Source organism: Nymphalis io, chromosome Z, assembly GCF_905147045.1.
Source record: "Nymphalis io chromosome Z, ilAglIoxx1.1, whole genome shotgun sequence".
Taxonomy (NCBI): Eukaryota; Metazoa; Arthropoda; class Insecta; order Lepidoptera; family Nymphalidae; genus Nymphalis; species Nymphalis io.
The window spans coordinates 17,267,647-17,291,742 of NC_065918.1; the positions used below are offsets into that span (position 1 = coordinate 17,267,647).

The 24,096-nt window shown below is 34.9% G+C and overlaps 1 protein-coding gene across 1 annotated transcript in view; it reads left to right on the forward strand.

Annotated features, from left to right (window-relative positions):
- Positions 1 to 16,689: 16,689 nt before the first annotated feature.
- The window catches only part of LOC126780364 (FK506-binding protein 2), a 35,341-nt gene continuing 27,934 nt past the window's right edge, over positions 16,690 to 24,096 (forward strand). Inside the window, exon 1 of the mRNA XM_050504811.1 lies at positions 16,690 to 16,978. Within this exon, the coding sequence (XP_050360768.1) occupies positions 16,791 to 16,978 (188 nt within the window). The 5' untranslated portion in view covers positions 16,690 to 16,790. The remainder of the gene's footprint in view (positions 16,979 to 24,096) is intronic.

Consider the following 24,096-nt stretch of genomic DNA (forward strand, 5'->3'; position numbering starts at 1 on the left):
AGCGCTCCAAAATCATTTATTGTAATTTAAGATTACCTCTTTCCAAAAAGATTTATGAACGCATTATTTTAATATCTACATCCATACAAATAAATGAAATCAAAGTGTCTGTCTGGATTTCAATTATACACTTATTATAACTGCTACCTCTTTTAAAATTATAATGGCTATTTGCGAGATATCAAAATCAAAACGATATTTCTTCTTTTTTGCCTGTCTGTCTATATGTTTGTCCGGGTTAATCTTTAAAGCGGCTAAAAATTACAATGAAATAACTGAATTATTATAAGATGTACTTCAAGACTCCGTTTAGTGTTTATAATCGGTTGAGTCATACACATATTTTTAGTTAGACTTTAGTTTGTAATTATTAATTCAGTTGTAATTTTGTTCTATATTTATATTTTAGTTTATAGATTATTATTTTTTACTGTTAAATTTCCCTATTCCTTAGTCCGACATAGCTTGCAAAATTAGCAGGCTGAAGTGGCAGTGGGCTGGTCACGTATGTCGTAGGACCGATGGCCGTTGGAGCAGACGAGTCCTAGAGTGGAGACCGCGAATCGGCAAGCGCAGCGTAGGGCGCCCTCCAGCCAGGTGGACCGACGACCTTAAGAAGGTGGCGGGCACCAACTGGATGCGGAAGGCGGAGGACAGGGAGCTTTGGCGCACCTTGGGAGAGGCCTATGTTCAGCAGTGGACAACGATTGGCTGTTGATTGATTAGTCCTTAAATTTGTTAGGTAGTTAGATTAGAAGGGGTGTTATTTTTATCTACAACTTCTTACTGCATCTTTTATGTTTATTATTAGTTAGAAGATTGTGTTTTAGTTTTGAATTTTTATTAATAGTAAGTTTTCATAAATTATAGATTTTATTAAAACTTGCATTAATTTAAGTAAATTAGATTAGAAGGGTTGTAATTTTTTTCTATTACTTACTGTTGCTCTATCCATGGGCAACAATGTGTAAGTCATGCCAAGGACGTCGTTGTCCTAGCAAATGGAAATACCTAATATAGTATATGAGGAGGCAATACAATAATTCAGTAAATCCATTTTTCTTTAATTAGGTACTAAAATAATAATAAATCACACTCATCATAAATACGAAAGGTTGTGTGTGGGTTGTGATTTTTTTTACTTCAGCTTGATCACAGCTAAAATATGACATTTATTTATACACGGGCGAAGCCGTGGATGAATCGCTAGTAATGAATATTTTAATAATTATTGAATTGTGTCAGTATAATTGTTGTGTTAGTACTCGATATAATTAAACACTGTATGTATGTATTGTAGCTCGCTGCTATTGAGACGATTAGTGACCTAGTAATCGATTCTTAAATTAAATACCTACTGCCGTAGTGACGCGATTTGACCATTTACAGGTAAAATAATAATGACCTTTTCAAGTACTTATGTAGGTGTATCCAGTCCTGACATTGAATAATTATTTGTTATTACTAGCTACTTATAAAATTAATTTAAGAAGCTTTTACTTTTCCTTAAGTAAACGACAAACAGACGCTTACTTTCGCCTTCTTAACTTAGCATCATTCAAATATCACGACGATCAAGCATTAAGAGTTATGTATATACAAGCAAGTAAACAAGATTAGCGTGGAATCTGGACAGTATTATCGGATTTATTATACGTCTTTCAGCATCCACCCGACGACTCGACGCGTAACACTTCTTCCAGCTATGTCAGCAAACATATGTACATCAATCAATCGACGTCGCCGTGACGGCTAATTTGTAAATACTAAGCCTGCGTTGTGTAGACCTGACCTAGTTTTAATTTAAACTTCGAATGCTCCACTTGACTAGGTTTTTTAGAATAGCGATTTTAACTTACTTGTTTTTTTAATTTTTATGTTCCAGTTGTTAGTGTTAGCCTACATGTGAATCAATTACCATGGAATTTAATATATATAAATAAAAAAGAATTATAGTAATAATATATTGTGAATATTGAATCCGTTCGTATAAGCGTTTTGGCTCTTATAGTTTATTAATATGCATACAATATTGATTCGAAACAAGAGCATGCGGTGTTAGGTAAAGTATTTAAATTATATTATTGTAGGCGAGCTCTCTAGTGGACTCGTAATGATAACAATTTTGAAACAACGTGTTATTACGCAATTCAATATATTAAGTGGATAACGATTATGCCTCATGTGCACCGGTAAGGTACATCATTATAAATATAAAACATAAAGTTGTTAAGACATGACACTCTATATAAAGTGTCTGACGTGTGTTACCTATCTTTTTGCAGACTTATAACATATATACTACACTGTGCAATAGTTAACAATTACGGGGTAACAAGAACAAACTGACAGTGTCAATTGGTAACGTTTATATTTAGTGACGTCATTTCATCAACCGATAATACTGACGTTATGCGATAAATGGTCTCTTATAACAGGTCGAATTGATTTAAGCACCAAAGGCCTAACTTATAATTAGCACAAAACATTCCTTCCATTATAAACGCACACTCGGAGCGTGCGTGGTAGGTATTGCTCTGTTATTGAGACGATAAGAGGACGATAACGTGGTTTTTATTTATTCATTATGCAAAATACATATAATCAAGCTTATTATGTTTATATTTAAAACCTCTGATCATCTCATTTTTCACCACCATAGAGATGCGTACGTAGAAAAGTTAAAGTAATTATTATATTACTTTTTTGAAGCTATTAACCTTGTATAGTGAAACGTAGATTCGCGTTGAATCCGTGATCAAGTAAAGGGCACACGAGCTGTCCACCTGACGAATAGGACGAAGGGAGCAGCGACGCGCCATCTGAACGCAAGTCGGTACAAGCCCGTGCCCGTGCGTGCCCGTCCGTGCCCGTCCCGACTCCCGACTCCCGAAACACAACGCAGGATAAGATAGCTGGCTGCGGTTCAAAACGCGGGCGTCCGGCGGACCCAGTTCAGATAACTTCACCTGCGAGTATGCAATTTGACATTCTGTTACGAATATTGAATACCCTAGTACATTTACTTTATATTGCTGGACCTGATGACTGATATTATTTTCACTTTATGGACTTAAATATCAATACAAATCTCAATTGAAGATACCTCCTGTACAAAGGGTTTGGTGATTCAAAGTAACTTTAGCAACATAGCGCTGTCAAATTGATAGAACTGTTGGAGACTCTGGATTGTTAACAGGAATAAAATAAAAGCTACTAAAGTCTCTTGTACTGGACCGAACCTCGAATGCTTCTTTATTCGGGATCCGAGCCATTTGATCCATTTCATAAATTTGTTTCATAAACTTTCCTCCTCGCCCTCTATTTGCTGGATATGTTGCGATAAGAAATTTGACGATGACATCCGTTGCTACAATACCTTTTAAGAAATAAGTGTATAATAAAGTAATTTTATTAATCGGTTGAATGCTATAGACAATTCCCTCGAGGCCCCTCTAATCTGTAAAGTTCCATATTTATATAGATTATTCCAACTACATATAATATAAGAGAATCATTGTTTAACTGCAATATGTCCCTTATATTCTTTCCAAGGGCTTACACACACTTCTCCAAGTCTCTAAAGACTTACGTTTCTAACTTTTATTACAGGAACCTTTGCATACATGTTAGACAACAGGATAATCAGCTTTTTTATATTTTAAATCCACTCTCTCGATTTTCTGCGTTGATATCGCGTCAGTTATACAGCGAATTTGCCGCGTTTGCCCCGAGACGTCGCCCGTCACAGATCCATTTCTAAATGGATGTAAGTGAATTATGAAACCAGAATTTACAAGAATACAATTCAAAATACACATTTTAAATGAAATAAGGTATTACCTTTTAGAATAACCATTGCAAGGTAATATTATTTAGTAAACTAAAATACTTTAAAATTACTTTTATTAAAAATTAGGTTTTAATATTTAGTTTTAATGGAATTTTAAATGTCCATCTGGTAGAATTTGAACCTGCGATAATTGGTTATAATACACTTTTTTTCACGCAGTGGAAACCTTTAAAACGGTACGCGTAAACCCCTGGGGGGAACCGGATTATGTGGAATTCTTACCCACTAAAACCACTGCGATGGCCGTCCTCGGCATGAATCTGAGAGGCTGCGGGATCGTGTGGATATAACACAGCCTTGCCGTTCTGTGCTCCGCTCGTGGCTCGGTGGAGCTCTCCTCAGAGGGCGAAGGTAATTTCGCTCCCCCGCACTTCTCACTTGTGTACGCAAGTATTTTCCAAAACAACCGTAATCGGTCATTACCAGTGTAAGACGGAAGTTCCGAACCGGTGGTAGCGCTTGACTATTCATATGTACTCGTAAAAGTCTATTATTATTATTATTATATAAGCGATTACGAAAAAACTTTCTCCTGACCTATTATATAAAAGTATCAGTAAATAACGTTTGTGTGTTAAATGACATTAACAATAGAATACAAAACAAATGACTTTTTTTGACCAATGCAACAATTCTATATTTAAAGCAGATTTTTGCAATTAAAAGTAATATCTTGTATCAGTTGTAGGGACCGCAGTAGAACAGAACCGCTGACAATGCGTTTGCAAAATGTCGTGATTCCCAATTTAGTAGCTAAGAGGTGAACGTGGAACAAATAAATAAACAAACAAACGTTCTTTCGCATTTAAAATATAAGATTTCTTTGATGTATTTTGCCTTTATTATTTTTAAAGCAATATCTAATTGTTGCAAAGTTGTTTTATAATATTACGAAGGCGCTCTTACAATGTAAGATTACAATGTAATGGCGCCTACGTAAGTAGCTTTATAAATATTGGAAGATATTTGAATAAATACATGGGAAAAAAGAAATGCGATTCTTATGCACTAGAACATTGAGCACAGTACAGTAAATATTATCACAATAGAGTGTGGGATAAAACTTAATTTTTCTAGTACAACTTCGAAGAAGTTGCTAGGTATAGGTACAACAGCATTTAAGCAGTTTATTCTTCCGAAAATATGGCTTGCTGGTAGAATCTAACCACCGATAAAAGGGCTCTTGTATGACTGTTTTAGTAGGTACTTAATAATAATTCGTCTATGAGAACTAGCCAAGTCAGACCTCGAGGCTTCAATATAACGGCGGGTCGGTTCTGATCATTGAACTTGGCACCCATTTAGATCTTACTTCTTTTGTCGTTGTAGTCAACAACTAAGGCATATATCATAATATCGAACTTGGCTCTCATTTAACATTTATGTTTTTGATGGGATTCATCTTACTGAAGACCAGGTGTTTTATACATTATAATTTTATATATTTGCAAAAAGTCATTTTACATATGCATATCTACACACTAGTCAAAATATGAAACGGCAATTTTGTATAAAGAATACGTTTAAAATGACTTATATTTTAGATAAGGATAAATATTTTGACCTAAAGTTATCGGAAAGCGGACGAGCGCCAACCAGAGCGTTGATGTGAGCTGCTGTGTAAATAAGAGACTACAGAGTGGATTTCGATAAAAATAATACATGACTTTGCCCGAATTCATCTAAATATAACAAGAAATAAAACAATCCCTGAATACCATACTTTGTTATGAGTAAAACAAAATATATATACCTGATTGTCGAAAAATCGGTCGGTAATTTAAAGTAGGTGCTTCAGTAAAGGATGCTAAACGAATTGTATTGAATCATTTATAGCAAAGTAAAGTAACGGTTTGTAAATATCCCACTACTGGGCTAAGGACGAACAAGTTGAGGAGGAGCAAGAGAAGAATTATAAGACTAATTAAACAAAAAATTCAGTGGTGCTTGTCGGCCCTTAAATGTCGATTGATCATTCATTCACCGTTGGATCATTATTATTAGCAAATTTTTAGAACAAAATTGCAAGATCATGGCATTTAGCACCGAGTGGTAGCACATAGACATAACATCTTAGTTCACAAGGTTGGCGGCGCATTGGTGATGTAAGCGATGGTTAACATTTCTTATAATGCCAATGTCTATGGGCATTGGTGACCACTTACCATCAGGTGGCCCATATGCTCGTCCGCCTTCCTATTCTATAAAAAAAGAGTCATTAAATTATAGCTGCGTCCTACCACCCTGCTTATTAACAATGGGTATTGCAGGATAAACTTATTGATATGAAGGTTTGGATTTACTGTTTCGAGAACTCATTGATAGGTGACTAGAGACAAATACAAAAATGATCATTTTAGAAACCAGATTTACCACATTATTAAGAAAATGTATTTGTTGGTTTAGTGAAAATGTGAAATAAAAAAAAATGATATTGTAATTATAGAAGTGATTATAATGAAATATTAAAATATTTGGACAATGCCCTGAAATCTACAGCCATCGCAGAGCAGAATCTCTGATGAGATATCAGAAATAGCTTTTTTTGAGACTTCATTTCTGCTGAATTTCTATTCAGAAGGATTTAAAAGTCTCTAGTGAGAGAATCTCTAAAAGACGAATAGTTCGGGATCACTAGAAACTTTTTTTTTTAAATGTATAGGCTAGCGCTTGACTGTTATCACATCTGATGGAAAGTGAGATACAGTCTAAGGTGGAGCGCGCTTGCTTAGAAGATGCCTATTCAATCTTGACTTGAAGGTACCCATTTTGTAGGTGGTGGGGAAAACATAGGTCGGGAGGGTATTCCAGACCTTGGCAGTGCGTATTAGAAACGAGGAAGCAAATTGTTTAGTACGTGTCTTAAATACGTCAACTACGTACGGGTGCAGATCTTTTCGATGCCTCGCAGTTCTGTGGTAAAAAGGTAACGGAGGAACCAGATTAAATAGTTCCTGAGCACACTCTCCGAAATATATCTTGTAGAATACCGACAGACAGGCAACCTTACGACGATGTTCTAAGGTCTAGAGTTTTGTGACCAGTGTCTGGTGGCCAATGAGTCTTCTAGCACGACGATCCACTGAATCCAAAGCATCAAGCTGGTACTTAGCAGAGCCGTCCCATAAATAGCTGCAGTATTCCATGCACGATCTGACTTGGGCTTGATATAAAGTCAGAAGCTGTTCCGGTGTGACATACTGTTTGACCTTATTGAGGGTGGCAAGTTTTATGAACAATTTATGACGAAATAGGTTTTCTTAAAATTAGTGTTAAGTTGTAAATAATACTGAAATCTAACTAGAATGGGGGTTAGTTGAATAAATATTATAATAATAATAATATCTTTATTTTTCTGGCATCAAGGCCCATACCAAAAGTATATGATTACATTCAAATCACACATTAATGATATTACATAACATACATATAAAAAATATATAATAATATGTATGTAAGCCTTATTAAGTCCGCAACTTGTATACATATTTATTTAGCTTCAAAACTCGTACGACTCCGTGAGCATATTTTGTAAGAAAGTTCCTAGTTCTTGTCATTTTTTTACATCTATAATAACTACTGACAAGAAGGAATCAAATTTCTTGATTATTCTATTTTTATTTTTTTAAATTCTAAAGGCATTTACATGTAAACTCATTTAGTTCCCAGTTCCCATAGAACTACAATAAATTGCTTTGTCTGACATGCTTGTTAATCGACTCTTCGGATGGGACAAAGATCTATAGAATTTCTGACATTGTTCTTAAAAGAAGAGTCTTTTCAGTTTTGGCTTTAGTTAAACATTAAGATTTATTTATTTATAGTAACATTTACAGGATCCCTATTGATCATCCCTATTGATCATTCATCAGGTTCTTACTTTCGTACAAGTTTTTTGTTAAATTACGCGTTGCATGAGTGCCTTGAGGCCAAATCAATCAATGCTTTTATTATAAATCATTTCGTCCCCACTGCTGCTTCTTTGATTCGAGAAATAAATCCAAAATTGAAAATAATTACATTGTATCCACAACAACGTGTCGTCCTTATCACCCGCACAGCCGCCCAATGATTATTTAGAATTAAAAATAATGAAGCCAACATATATTTTATACTATTGTTTATTACTTTTTCATGCAATCTTTATTTTCATGCACTTTGTTTTTGGTTCATCTTGTTAAATGGGGATGTCGGTTTTATATTTAATTTTTTGATGTTTGTCGCGTTATAAAGACAACTCTCAATGAAAATCATCAATCAGTCCATTTTCCACAGTCGGCAAAGATATCGCGTAAAGTATACGAAAAATAAGCCAAACTGAAGTCTGCTCAAAAGTCTTAATGCATAATAATAATAACGTGCATTCAACTTGAATACTGAGGTTCTAAATGCAAAAGTTGTTAAATGTTCGTTTGCCCTTCTTTCGCACAGCTATGATATGATATACATACTCGTAGCTATGATTTTTATTTTAAAGCAAAGTTCCTGGGCAATAGATCTGTAGCGTTATTATGGGGTAACAGCTTCATGCTGAAATTTGCATGCCGGGGTTTATGAGTACCTAAATCTTGAAAATGAACCGTTCTTTAGATATAACTTTTTAGCTTCATTTTGTTATTACATTTTTACACTGAAACGGCAGAACGAAATTCAATGAGATCAACTATGAAAGGTCTTAGATTTTGTTATAACACCACTCAAAAGAGTATTTTTCTCGACGCAGAGTTATTGAAGAATGAATACGGAATCACTTGACATTAATAAAACATGTAAAAAATGATGGCACTATATCAATATAGGCTTAAAAATGAATTGTAAAAAGCTGATTGAATGCTGTAGGTTAAGTATATTTGTATGATTCTAGATTTGCAAGTATACAAATATATACTTCACGTATGTTAATTCATTTTAGAACTAATAATAATAAACTAACCAACTAAATTCGATTATGTAGTTATTGTACGAAACATTTTAAGCATGGAGGTTTAGAAATTCTGGAATGTTCGCATCAGTAATTGTTGTAATCTCCATAGACAAATTTAAATCGTAAGTGAACCAGTGTCGTTATACTCAAGAGAGATGTCGTTTTGTGTAACGTTAGCAGAGCATTGATAACTTAATTAATGGTTTCTATTTCATGCATTACCGTTGTCTATGGACAGAGCACCTAATCTAAACTATCTAAAAAGAGCTAGCGCATACATATATGCGTTATTACCATTAACCACGTCCCAGGTAAGAAGTGAGCGCTCGTTAGCGATGAAGACGATGTTTGTCGTATCATCTCTTGCGTGTTTACACAGTAGCAGACGAGCTGCTGCAAAAATATGCGAGAATTCTTGCACAGCTAGGATTAGGATTCGCTCTAAAGGAGACAAAGCTTACGAACCCGTTAATCATTTACGATTTAAAATAGTGCAATAATATAACTTCGCTTGTTGTTATTTGATATAATATGACACAGCGAGTGGAATTCAATATTAACGCTTGAATACTTGCTATATTATCGACTAGTTTGGTTCAACAGGTATAAAACTGGTGGTAGGGCTTTGTGCAAGCTCGTCTGGGTAGGTACCACCCACTCATCAGATATTCTACCGCAAAATAGCAATACTTGATATTGTTGTGTTCCGGTTTGAAGGGTGAGTGAGCCAGTGTAATTACAGGCACAAGGGACATAAAATCTTAGTTCCCAAGGTTGGTGGCGCATTGGCTATAAGCGATGGTTGACATTTCTTACAATGCCAATGTCTAAGGGCGTTTGGTGACCACTTACAATCAGGTGGCCCATATGCTAGTCCACCTTCCTATTCTATAAAAAAAAATAGCCGTAAGGTTTAAGGTATAAAATTCTTGGCGCTCTGTATGAATGGTCCAGGGACTCAATTAAGCCATTTCTAAATATAAGAAATGGCTTGTATTAATTTAATTATAGTTCAAAGGATATATTGAAAATAGAATCGCTAAAATTATGTTTAAGCTAACGAGTTGTCCGGTTCAGAAACGAGACAACTTGTCGCTATCGATTTTAGTTACTATTTCACTTTTTAATTTTAATTTTTTGACGTCGACGAAGAATGTCGAGTTTTCGAGTTTAAGTATATAATGAAATTTATAGTATATTATGGTGGTCACTGCACCCCATGATGCACCATTGACAGCTGTTTAGACGGTAGACTCAAATATTTAGAATATACGCACAGTGCCGGTCCACTGCACATAATATGAACTATGGACTAAATCAGACCCGAGTTTCGACGGAAGTCATAGTAACTATTGCCGGCTGACCCACTACCGCATTCGTAAAATACAAATTGACTCAACATAAAAGCCGTAATTGGATTTAATCGATGTAAATATCATTATTCGCATTCAAGCCCGGCCTTAAACTTTTCGTCTCGCGACACTAAAACGTACTCGTACTCGTTGCAACATTCAGAACGAACGTGCCCGTCTCGTGCACATCTGTTATTCTCTTCCATGAGGAACTCACCTCGAGCACATTGTTTCATCGAAACAACTCGAACCATCTGAGCAATTTACTTGTAACTTTAATTTAACGCGTCTTTTTATTCTTATAACAAAACCAACGGAGAGTTGCAACTTGTGTACTGAAAAGCACTCCTCAACCGCGCGTTAAACATAAAGTTTTGACGTTATGCCACGCCCAGTTTTCTTCGGCTACGGGCTGATCATCCAATACGTGTAAACAGGCTATCTGATTGAGCTTCGATCTTAAATTTATCAGAATTAAAACAAAAGAAATTACTTTCAACTCTATTCATGGAAGTGACGAACGTTTCTTTCTTAACGACGTGTTGCAAAATATTCAACATATTTTACCTGCTTAATTTTTTTAAATTTATAATCTGTTGCTGTTGCCTTAATCCGTTGTTCTATTTTTTTATTTTACTTTAATTTCATAAATTTGTGGTAAGCACATAACCATTCGTCGTAATAATTAAAATTAAATTAAAAAAAATTCAGTCGTAAACAACTGTCACTATAATTGTTTTCGTATACATTTACGTAATAAGCTTTTAATTAATAATGTACAGGTCGACAGTAAAGAGTAGTATAAAAAAAACGAAATGTTATGGAATAAAAGACTAATAACCATACATATATACCATCGTCTAATAACAGTCAAAAATAGAACAATGGTAAGGTGACAAACTCGTATATAGCTTACGATCGCGTCGGCGCCGCTTTTCCGTAGATGCGCAACTTAAATGTTTTTGCGCGAGCCGAAGTTGGGTGACCGAGAAGGCGAGAACAGTGATCTATTATTCAAATATTAGTGCTCCGACCACAGTTTATTTTACGCGAGCCGGCGCGCTAGCACTTCCGACGCTCTGCTATGAAACAATGACATAGGGGAAGTGGATACTTCAAGTATACTTTGTTGTTGTACGATAAAAGTCAATATCAATGATGATTCTTTCAAATAAGCTGCAACAATGACTTCGGCTGGACTTCAGTTTGCAATTTTCACTATAAAACTTGTTTTAGACACTTGGCTCATAAATGACTTTACAGCCGTGGGTTAAGCGAAACGTAAATGATGTGCTGTTAATCTTATTAAATTATTTATTCCATTATATTGTGCACGTCTCCAAAGAGATGCAACCCACTTCTCTATATGCCTGTAATAGCTCAGCCAACGTCGCCCACGATGAGAATCCTCCTTATGAATGTTGGTTTAACGTTTGCATGCACAAGGAACATGCGCCAAATTTCAAGTCTCCACGACCGACCGAAGACTTACAGCTCCTTGAAATGTATACTTGTAAGAAAATTTATCCACTGAAATTCTTCACGATTTTTCGATATTCTTCTTTTAATAATTTGATATTGATTTGAGTTTTTATTAACAGCTTAGGCTCATAAATAAACACTTTTTCTATTTTATATAGCCGAGGAATAAATACACAGTTTCAGAGGAGGTGCTCTGGAACTGTTATTTATATATCGTTATAAAAAAAATTAAACGGACCTCATCGTAGTTCGCACATGTTGGTGTACTCGTACATGTAAACGTCGTTGAGGAACCACAGTCCGTTCAGGGCGAACGCCAGTTACGGTTTTGCGCAACATTGGCAAACGAGTATATATCACTCAGTCATCACTTCATCATGGCTAAACCATCGGATTTTGTAACACTAGATTCCCTTTGTTTGACTCTTTCAATCTGCTTGAATTGAATATTTCTAGTCAAAATAGTTGGTGCTAAAGTATTGCGGGCACCCGCCGCTGTCACTCAACATCTGCGACAACAAAAAACCCAATATTCGTCGGATATTTAATTTTCGCTTTTATTATAGAACATGAAAAGCAGATGAATTTAACGTTTAGTGTGCCTAACGGTGGACAAACGTGACCGTCTGGCGAGCTAAGTTGATAGAATTTTAAATGTTATTAATAAAATAATTTGCTTAGGGGCTTCAATGGTTCAACGAAAGTCTCAATAACTAAGGTATAATACTATATAGTAGTTTCAGGCCGAGGTACGTCTGCATGAAGTGGGAGAGGGATGGGTATATGGTATCCTATGTTCTCTTCAGTACCCCTGACAAAGTGATTGCATGATGATCGGTTACGACTTACGAAGTTAAGACACGAAAGCGTAACAACCAAACGAAAAAACGATTAGTCGATCGATCAGCTTAATTATTTCTGTTTACTTTACACAAATTTCACCTGACGTAGAAATACAGATAGCGAAGATATTATAGTTCTCAAAAAATGTTAGGAAGTATGAACCGAACATGAGCATGTAACTTTGTAACTTCACAAAGTTGTAATGAAAGACGTGTTTCATAGTTTCTCTTGTTCATATTCCGAATGCTTAAGACGTCGAAATCTCAATATAAGTAAAATATAAATATAAATGGATTCTGTTCATTTCTTATATCGACGACATTTTTAGCATCATGTTATTTTCCATTAACATTGCCCGAATCTCCTCCTGCTACAAAAAAGAAAGTAGTTCGTATCGCTGTACCATTTTTTATTTTCTGCTCAAGTGTCGTACTCATTGACGATAGTTCTTTGAAAGTGTATACAATAACGCACAGAACAATCCAAAGCAGATTAAGCAATCGTTTATATTTTAATCGTGTTATTAATAAACATTTAGCGTAGTAGAAATGTTCGGCTTTGTAAATGTGTGGCCGAAACCTCAAATTCGCCGTATTAAAATTATTTTCGAAATAAACCACACAAGTAACGATTTCAACTTTGATTTTATTCATAATATCGAATCAATCGTGTTAAATTGACAAACTCAATATTATATATTGTAGAGCACATATTCACTACATACCGTAACAGCCTGTGAATGTCCCACTGCTGGGCTAAAGGCCTCCTCTCCTCTTTTTGAGGAGAAGGTATTGGAGCTTATTCCACCACGCTGCTCCAATGCGGGTTGGTGGAATACACATGTGGCAGATTTCAGTGAAATTAGGACACATGCAGGTTTCCTCACGATGTTTTCCTTCACCGTAAAGCACGAGATGAATTATAATCACAAATTAAGCACATGAAAATTCAGTGGTGCTTGCCTGGGTTTGAACCCACTATAATCGGTTAAGATTCACGCGTTCTTACCACTGGACCATCTCGGCTTTTTTTATCCTGGTCTCCTCGGTAAGTCGTATATACGTGTCAAAACGTATATACGACATGAGATGATTTCACTTTTACCAAGTCATTCACTACATGAAAAATTCAAATGACAAAATGTAGAAAGTTTTAGTGAATGCAACAGAGTTAAGGCTCTGTTTTTTGAAATGATAAGCTCACAAAAGTTAGTAATTAACTTTTCGCATAATTGTAGCGTACGGAGCGAGCATGTAAATGATCTGTCAGGCCTCTATGGCCCCCTTTGTTTTTTAAATTATTTAAATGATCTTTAATTCGTACGCTTATTTCGACATTATTTAAATCATTGTTGTAGCTACATAACGACACCACTTTTTAAAACAATTAGAAAGTAGGCTAGCTATGAGCTCATAGGCCATCAGGTGGTAATTGCTTAGCTCTGTGTAAAGGTTCTAATAAGTATCCATATGCTTCATGTTGGGGCTTAGAGAGAAAACAATCCGACTAAACCAGTCATTTCGTAATTTTTATATCTGGACCCCCAGAGGGCTTTCGACCCACAGGGGTCTATATTAATAATAAAAAATGTTGAAGGTGCATTACATGGAAATGGAGATTCAGATTCGATTTTGCCAAGACATCACCATAATTTTGAGTTTCTATAGATGTAGTAAAATGGAGTTTTAAATCGTAATGAATAGAACATACCTCGTGAAAACAAACGGTTTAAATGATATTCGGTACCGGCTTAGCTAAATTTGACCAATTTGAAACCAAACATTTTGTATTGTCTAAGCATAACGCTTATATTGTGTATTTATATTTAACTTTGCAATACTTAGATATAAATAGGTACATATTTTTTTCAATGCTGTGCTCTGTAATGGCTAGCTATAGCTAGAGAGAAATACATCTTCTCGTGATTTACGGGACGGAAAGGTTGAGGGACTCCTAGTAGCACTCCATGGTAACTACTAATTCTTGACGATATTATTTTCAAAATAATTGGTGTCGGGTATACATAACACACCAACGCCGAATACAGACTCAATACGACACGTGTCGGAAGTGAGCGAGTGAGTAGAAAGTTAAACTTAGTGTTCGGTTCACTCGGAATGTTTTTTGACATCCAAAAGTTATAACTTGGCCCCGTAAGTGACTCTTCCACGGCTCATGACCTCAACGAATTGTTTGCTATAAAGAATTAATTCTTAAAGTTTCGTTAACAACAATCTTAATCAGCACTTCCGCTATACAAATACTTTCTAATTTAAACTTTTGGATTTCTACAAAGCGGGTGCCACTATTGCGGCGCTACAGCACTACAGCTTAATTAAATAAGATTTTGATAAAACTTGTTAATTTTATCAATAGCTTTATATTTATTTTATATGTCCGTTGTTACACTTACTTCCTAATAATCTTTAAGCCGTGAGTATAATTATGCAATTTTAGTTCTTGATCAAACGATATAACGAGGGGTGTGCGGATTTCTTCGAAGGCAATTCATAATGAAAAAGTAATGTTATCTTTCGTAGCGATATCGTTTTAGTAATATTATGCAGGATACTTAATTTAGTTTGAAAGTTTATTTATATTATTCTTTAACACCAGTCGAGTGACGAGTGTCAGTACGATTGCATATACTTATACTTACTCGTATCTGACACTTTATTGCAAGAAACTTACTTACGTACTAAATACGTACATTTACGATATTAAGAACGAAATAAAATAAAACACAAGTAAAATGATTTTTTATAAAAAAAAACAGCTTACTTGCAATTATATTAAATATTTTCTTCTGTTAATTGTCCCTAAAAACTCCCGAGGTTTTCTTATCTGGTAACTAACTGCTAGTCCTGTCTTTGTAACTAAGGGTAAAATAAGGATTTTATCCAGTGCTATTTGACTTTGACTTTGATATAAAGATTCGCCAACCGATCTATTCTTCCGTACAGTGTTTAAGAGCTAAGGCGACGTACAACGCGCCCTGCATTGTTTCATGCATTTATTTAATATCTCATAATATTTTGACAATATTTATCTACGTGAAGAGGTTAATTAAAATTACATGGTATATATTTTGATAAGGATTTAACTTATTTTTTAAACTATAAAAATGGTCGCGTATTCGTTGCGCAAAATATTAGGTAGGTACCACGGTCCCGGAGATACCTTTCCGCATATACACAAATTCACAAAATTCGAGCTCTCTTTTTATAATATTAGTATACGTTATTAAACTTTGCCGACTACTGGCAAGCATTTACTAACCTTGGCATTTCAAGGGCACCGTATATAAACTTAATATTAAAAAGAAAATCCTTAAAAACCGGATCGAACCCGTTCGCTGCCTCGACTGACCTAATATGCGCCAATACGCTCGAAAGGACATTTGCCCTATTGTATTGGTATATATCATTATAAAAAGGTGGAAATTCTTTGCAAGAAATTTTGGAAAAATAAACGTTGTCAGACTCTATAAGAACAGAACAACTTCTTCGATATTTTATTTTGAACGGACTTCAAGGTTACCTATGCAGGTGTTATTTATCAATTAAAGTTTAGTATTTTTTAATTTATATTTTTTATAAACATCTACATGTACCTTTAAATGCTTATATCTTTTTGTTATCTTTTCATTGTTCGACTTATTTTCTAATATGAAATGAGAAATAAATTCTCAAACCGTAATATGAGAATGGGTTTATTGTTTACGTAAGAAGCTAAATATTTAAAAAAGTTGTATTTTTAATCTTGTAAGTCTTGACAAATAGTTATAAATATACATAATAAGTACCTTTCGTGTCGTAATATAATAATACTTGTCTTAATATGTGTATGGTTTGTGTGTTGTTATGTGCGTATTTGGAATAATATTACTAGAGCAATGATGCGATAATACTGAGGACTATATACTTATTAGTCTCGTCGTAAAATTTTCATATATATATATTATTAATGGAATTCAATTGTTATAAATAAAATGTTCATTAATTGAACCAAGTTTTGAGTAAAAATGTAACACGTCGCATTTGCCGCGCGAACGAGGAGATCACGTCATCAGTCGCGTGCGTGGCGAACGCGAAGAGGCGCCGCGTCACCTAAAACTCGACAAACTGATAAACATATAATTATCTCGCTCTAATATATGCCTAAAAGCGTCATCGAGAAGAAAACGGCATCGCCGGCCAGTGCAACAGCGAAAAAGTAAACTTTATACATATTCCAAGTTAGCGGAACGCTCAACGCACTCAGCTCAGTTGTTTCTCAGCGGTCGTGCGGAGCGTACGCGTAACTTGTTCATTCCATAACTTTTCGTAACTTCGCCATGACATTACGCTGCGTACTTGTGGTGCTGGCACTAGCCGGAGCCACGTTTGCTGGGACCGAGGTCACCGAACTTAAGGTCGACGTAGTCAGCGTACCCGAAGGCTGCACTGTAAAATCTAAACATGGTGACATGCTCACGATGCACTACACCGGCACCCTCGACGACGGCCACAAGTTCGACTCTAGGTAAGTGATTTTTTCGAAGAAACAATATTATTCCACGGCATAGTTTCGCAAGCGATATTTACTGTTATCTGCAAGCGGGGTTCAATTCCGGCGTCGACTGTTCGGCATGTAATGAGCGTCGATAACGCGTTACAATGATTAGACAACATATAAATATTATTTGGCCTACTTTTTGTAAAGTTCTAAACCTTGTTCCAAAGCAGTTAACCTTAATCTTGCTGCAGACAGACAGATTCCCAGAGGTGCACAACTTTTCCTGTGCAATTCATGAGAATCATTATTTCAAATTATTCTGGGATAATGATCACCATTATTTAATTACACTTTTAAAATGGGTTGTGTGCGTTTGTTACCTAGCGCCGGGAATTGCATTTCTGATAATTCAATTTGGAACGCATTTGTTCATTGAATCTTGCAGTAATTTAATGCTCATAGAATATTGGAATGCAATACACCAACAGGTACTTTCGACAATTAAAAACAATCAATAAAATATAATTCGAACATTCAAAAGTTATGTTAAAAATATTATAAAAATATTAGACGTATATCGCGACTAAACTTAAAGGTGGCAGTTTTTATCATTATGCTTTTTCATTTTTAGTTTTTGTTTTATCTTAAATACAAATATCGCATTGGTTTCGAGTAAATTAGGTAAAGACTATCATTAATCAATGATCAATTATATTTTCATAGAGATACTATAAAATGAATCATTATCTATTCCTAAAAATGTACCGAGAACGACGCGGATATCTCATGCTAAAGAATTATTCACATTCATGTGAACATTTAAACATCATAATTACATTGTTACCCCATTCATTTGGCGTCTGTTATTAACCATTGTTAAGATAATTTCTCATACTATAAATCATAACATAAATTTATTATTCTATAAATGCATACGGAAAACTTATAGCGGAAAACTTATTTCTCTTTAGTTCGTTCAAGCGAAAAAGCGTGGCGAAAAACGTTGACAGTCACGTGACGGGTACAAATAAAAAGAAGGCTTCGAGAATTATACACATTTAAAAACACTCTAAAAAATGTCTCGCTGTGATGTTCAAAATTGAATATTATTTAAGAAATAACTGTTACTATTTTAAGATAATAAAAAATGTATGATAAGAGTCAATAATCTGGAATCCCAAGGAACTGCTGTTACCCGCGAAATTCTCGAGCGTATGACACAATATAGTATGTTATTAGCGCTTACGTGAATCCGTGAATTCTGTCCAATACTTAATTTTACACCCTCGAAACGTCGCTACTAAATGGTCTTTAAGTGTTTAATTTTTTAATCGAAGACTTGGCACAATGCTAAATAGTAAGAAGTGTTTCGTTGCCTATATGTGAGAACGGAATCATGTTAAAGCTTTTAGAACGAGTAAATTATTCAGAAACACTTTTCTTAAAAAAAATTCCTGACAAAGAGATTTATTATTTATGTATAAATACATACGACATATGGAAAATTCCTAATAAGAATAGAGACACTATCAGTTGTTAATCATGACATTTAAAAAATAATATATTATGCGTTTAAAATGACAATTAAAAAAAATACAAATTAATAGAAAAAATAACAAAATAAAAATATTCTTTTCCCAAGTTATTACTGTTTTTCTCAAATGAAATACGACAGCGAAGCCGGAACTTGGCTATCTAGACCAGACTCCTAAACCAAAATCAGTAGGCTATTGCGGTCGTGTTTAATACGCACGCGATACGTCGACGCAGGACCTGGTACTGGCCAATTCATTAGCAAGTCATAATAGGATATTGCTAAGATGTTTGTCTAACGCAGCATTTTCGGACGCATTTGTTTGTATCGCGGGTGACCGTCATTCACAATTATAGGTTGTGCTGTTGCTAACAACTTTACTGCAGGAATATTGACTACATACATTTGTAATAGAACGTAACATGGTTATTGTATGAGCCCGTAAGTGTCCCAAAGCTGAGCCAACGCCGTTTCAATGCAGGTTGGTAGAAACATGACGGTATTTCATGCGAAACATGCAGGTTTTCTTTCTTAGTATTCCTTCACCGAGAAGCACAACTCAGTTGTGCTTGCCCGGATTGAAATCCACAATCTTTAGTTAAATTAGAAATTATAAGAGGCTTATAAGAAACATTAAAACTAATCCTTTGATGTAGTGCGTCAGTTCCATATTTTAATTTTTGAGTTAATTTTATTAAAAGAGTTATTATATTTGGACTTGAGCAATAAATTTTCAAAGGCTTATTTTTTTTAAATATATGTGCATTCCTTGTAAGCGAAATATGCAATGAAATGTGTTAGTGAAACAGCAAACGTCCTGCGTCCAGCGCTTAGTTGTTATTTTATTTTAACTTAATTCCATCAAACGCTTGGCCGCGGAAGTAACGTTAGAAGCCTTATTTAGCCGCTTTGCCTCGACACTTTAGTAACTTGCTCACAACTATTTACCTACATTAAAATTTTAAATGGAGATTATAATAATTTGCCGACATTAGACGCTTGCACGTCGGGGACTCGACTACGTGTAAGAGTCGGCGAAATTATGTTCAGGAGCAATTTAAGTTACGCGAAGTCAACTAGACCCACAAAAATGAACATTGTACCTTCCTCACCTAGATAATGAAAATGAAAATTAAGTAAGCGATCTCGTACTTTGTACTCTGTGCTGACGGATTTTATATGAACTTGCTGACGAATGCACCATTAGCCTAGTAGTATGCCATCATCAAAATGATTGCAAAGACTAATATAAAGTTTCTGCGTTTCTGCGTTTGGTGGCGCTAAGTCCACTCTTTTATTTTTAAAGTGCTCCTCTGGCACTTTAAAAATAAAACAAATGAACCATGAAAGTACTTAAAAATTAACGACGAGTATGATGTGTATACGTGAGCTTCGTTTCAGTGATAACATCATTGACAATTTCAGCTCGTTCCGTTGTTGTTAATGTCTCATTAAAGTATTTTACGAGAGATCAAGGAAGTCAGTGCCATTACTTCATAAAGAAAACTATCATAGATTGAGGTGTCTTATTGTTACGACGTACACTAAATAATAAGTAAATAAAACATTTCAGTATTGAAATTCATAAATGTCCTAGATTATTTAAAAAAAAAAAAACTTGTAATTTGTAGATTTTAAAATAGCACATTTGGTAAGAACCCATAAAAATATTTTGACAGTATTCAACAGTATCCGGCGCAATGTACGATGCTAACAAGCCACCACGTGACGGGTCATAAATACGGTGCGTAAGGCCACAGACACCACGATTAGACCACGAGAGGCAATCAATTCGTTCCGACGTTTCATTATACAATTTTGATTACTTTGTATTTGTGTTGTCCGGCTGTCGCCTTTGCCGGTTGATAGAAAATTAATGAGAAACTTCTCAATCGAGCTGAAGAAAATTAAGTTTCGAATGTGGAGGGATTTAGGGAGCGGAGCAGATAATTAAATAAGTAAATACGAGCGTGGTCGGCACTCGGCGGCCGATCGGTTCGGGCCTGTGCAGACTCGATACTTTCCATACTATACTTCATTGTATTACACGAATTGTTAAAATAAATAACACATTCGATTCTCCACTCGTGTACTTAACCAGTTCTATCACTGCTCCAAACAAATTAAAATTAATAATTTTTTTATATATCCTTGCTCAGTTGTGTGTTTGACTATAATGGTCACAATTTATCTCACGTATGTATGAACTTAGTCCTGGATACATTTAGCACACATCTCACGTCGCAACTGCGTATGATTCGACGTTGAGTGACACTGTAGAGTTACTATGGAAAGCTGTACAAGACTGATCTGGACAATATTTGAACGATTGATTTATTTTAAATCTGTTTTTAATTAAAACTCATTCGTTGGTTCATTTACGTTTTCGGCGTGAAGGCACAGTCGCTATTGTAATTATGGTGTCGAGTTAAAAATCTCATGTCTGCAAAGTTTTCATTTGTGTCAGAACAGTGAAAACAAAATAAAGACAGCCTCATAATACATTTTGGCTCAATAATAAGTTATAGTTAAGTATTTATCTTTGTACATTACTAAGCGTGCTCCGCGGTTTTACCTGCTTTCGATTTAAGTTATATACGCCTATTATATACAGCTTGTCATATGCATTCTCATTTATGGTTATGCTATGTTTTAGGGTCTTAGGGCGTGAAATTATATAGCCTAACGGCTTTATACAGGTAAAGGGACTGCCATCATACCAATATAATTATACGAATCTTCATATATAGTGTAGATTATATAAAAATGAGCTTTTGTTGTAACAAACAAGAACAGTTATACACACTCATATAGATACGTATGTACATAAAGGTACAGCGACATCATTAATATTTTTGTAATACGCGTTACTGTCTTTACAAAGTTGTAGAAATAACTTAACGCGCGTAGTTTTCTTATCGACGCTAGTGATCTCGATTTTTAAATATTGTTTTTTTTTTATGAAAATGTACTTGAAAGTTTTTTCGCGTGTTCGTAAACTTCACATCGCCTTTGATTGTGTTCTGTTGCATTGTTCGCTATTGTTGGCAGCTCAGACAAAATCCGTTCCCTCAAGATGTTTGATAGCTGTAATTGTGCTACTGTTCATATTATCATTATCAGATCCAACATACCACTCGGCTCGCCTTAATTAACTTGAAACATTAAATGACTATTCAGTCATTTAACATGAATATAGTTTGGTGCTCCCAAAATGAAAAGCTAACTCGCATAACTTGAGCGTCTGTTTAAGTTGAAGTCAAAAAATACTTTTAAATTAAAACGATGCGATCAAGTAAAATATGAAATTTATTTATATTTATTCGCTATGTACCGTATAAATCGTCATTGTCGTAAATAGTAATGTATATCTAATGGATTGGTCTCAAAATGCGCACGCGCATCGAACGCCATATCTAATTAATTTCTCCACCGGCCTCTAGACGACGTGTCACTTCATGATTGCTGTACATATCGAATTTCTACTTGTCACAGCTATAGTCAAAGAATATATAGACTATAGCACATCTTAGGAATATCATAATCGTCTCTTGGCTTTTATTTAATTAGTCAAAGCTATTTTTTGATTATTTTCGGGTTCCTTTCGCGGTGTTTTTCACAGTTCAGGGTAATAATATCTTTTCCGAAATGGTTGCAGATTGTGGTTTGACAATCAACTAGTTACATAATAGTTGATTGTCGTTTTGAAGTGTAATGTTTATTGAATAAAATAACTTGACGTTAAAGATGTTACGAAATATACGACGCAAACAACATTTTTTCAAATTTATTTCTCGGAGAACTAAAGTAAGAAGATGACGTTTCAGTAACACCGATGAGACGTCTCATCCAGTGTACTACATGGACTATTAATGCAATCATTTGTTCAGATATTCCCTCAATATTCCTCCTGTAGATTTCTATTAAGTCCTTTATAAACTCGAAGTAGTTATAAGATCAATTATTCGGCCAATAACATCATACATGGAACGGCTAAATTGAATTTCTCATACCCGCGACAGTGCTCTTGCATCCCACGGATGGTGAGTCAGGGCAGTCGCCTGGCTCGTCGATTTCATTATTAATCCACATAGTGGTTCCTCCGCAAACCCCTTCCATTGAAATATATTTGTAATTGAATGCATTTTCAGTAAATGCAAGCTATTAAGATGGGAGTGGTATATCGACGTGTGGCGTGGCAGACCGCGTACAACAGGCCTACAGTTACCTGAGTACGGAATTTGTAGTTTGTAATGTTCGTTTGTAAACCTTCAATGTAATGCTGTTTTGTAAACCTTCGCTTTTATAGTAATTTACAAACCTAACTAAAAATGTATTCGATAGATCGAAAACTAATAACATTTAGCCAAAACTTTCAACAAAACTTACTAAATGCCTTTTCAAGTTGTCTTTTCTATTGTCTAAGATATTACATATAAAAATAAAATTTCTACTTATAAATTAACGTTGGTTTGATTTTCAGATAAAAGTAAATAAAAATAATAAATTATGTGCAAGTTATAACAGTTTTTGTTTTAATTTAGAACGAAGTCTCCCAATGACTTAATAATAGAGATATTGATCTGTATCATATTTAGACACAATTTGTAAATGTATGAGATATTTATAAGCTTCACATGAAACATCGATACCGACTTCTCGCGCATGTAAGACAAAGCGCTTCGTACGAGTATGTGTATCTGATTTGAGTAATCTCGAATAGCTATATAACAAAATAATGTGTTGGTTTCTAATAGAACGTATGTGTCGATCAGAAATCTATGTAACATTTGTTTAACATTCAAATATATAACGGTATAACGGCGTATTTTAAAGTGTAATTGAAATCAGTCTATGGAATACTTTATACAAAAAATCTCAAATAATAACCACAAGTTGATCATATAATATGATTTGTATGAATGGAATAGAATAACAAAAGAATAATAATTGGACGAAGACTAAATCGCACCATTTGAGATTGAAATAAAAGTAAATAGATATAAATTCGCACGCAACCAAGTAACAGGGGAGGTGGGTCTTAAGGGATATGTGTAGAGAGACGTGTACGTACATAAGTAAAAATGTACTTGATTGCACATGCATGATGCAGTACCCATATCTCGACGCGTGCTCGACCTGTGTTTATATATATTATCAATTTTATCCCGAAATGAATATACGTTATCACAGTAGGTTAACCGCCTGCCTAGCAACAAACTCATTACCTATTGTCGTGGGTCCTGGTTGCTGGTCACCTCGGCAACGATAAAGAATGATGTAATTATCGACATTTTGCCGAATTGTTGACAATGTCGAGAGGTCGAAATCGATAAACTTTTTGTCTGTTATTGAAGTTTCCTTCGATTATTATCAATAACAAAACAGGTATCGCTTACGTTGTTGCTGATGTTATCGAATATTTCGACAATCTATGTATGTTTTGGTTTCAAAAAAAACTTTAATTTCATACGTGATTTAAATTTATATAGATATAGAGTTCCGCTCAACATTAAATGTAGCCACGTCTTATCTACCGGTTGCCATCAAAAACATATTCCGTGTAGGAGCGCTCGTACTTGCACCACTTCACCTCCGACGAGCCCGGCGA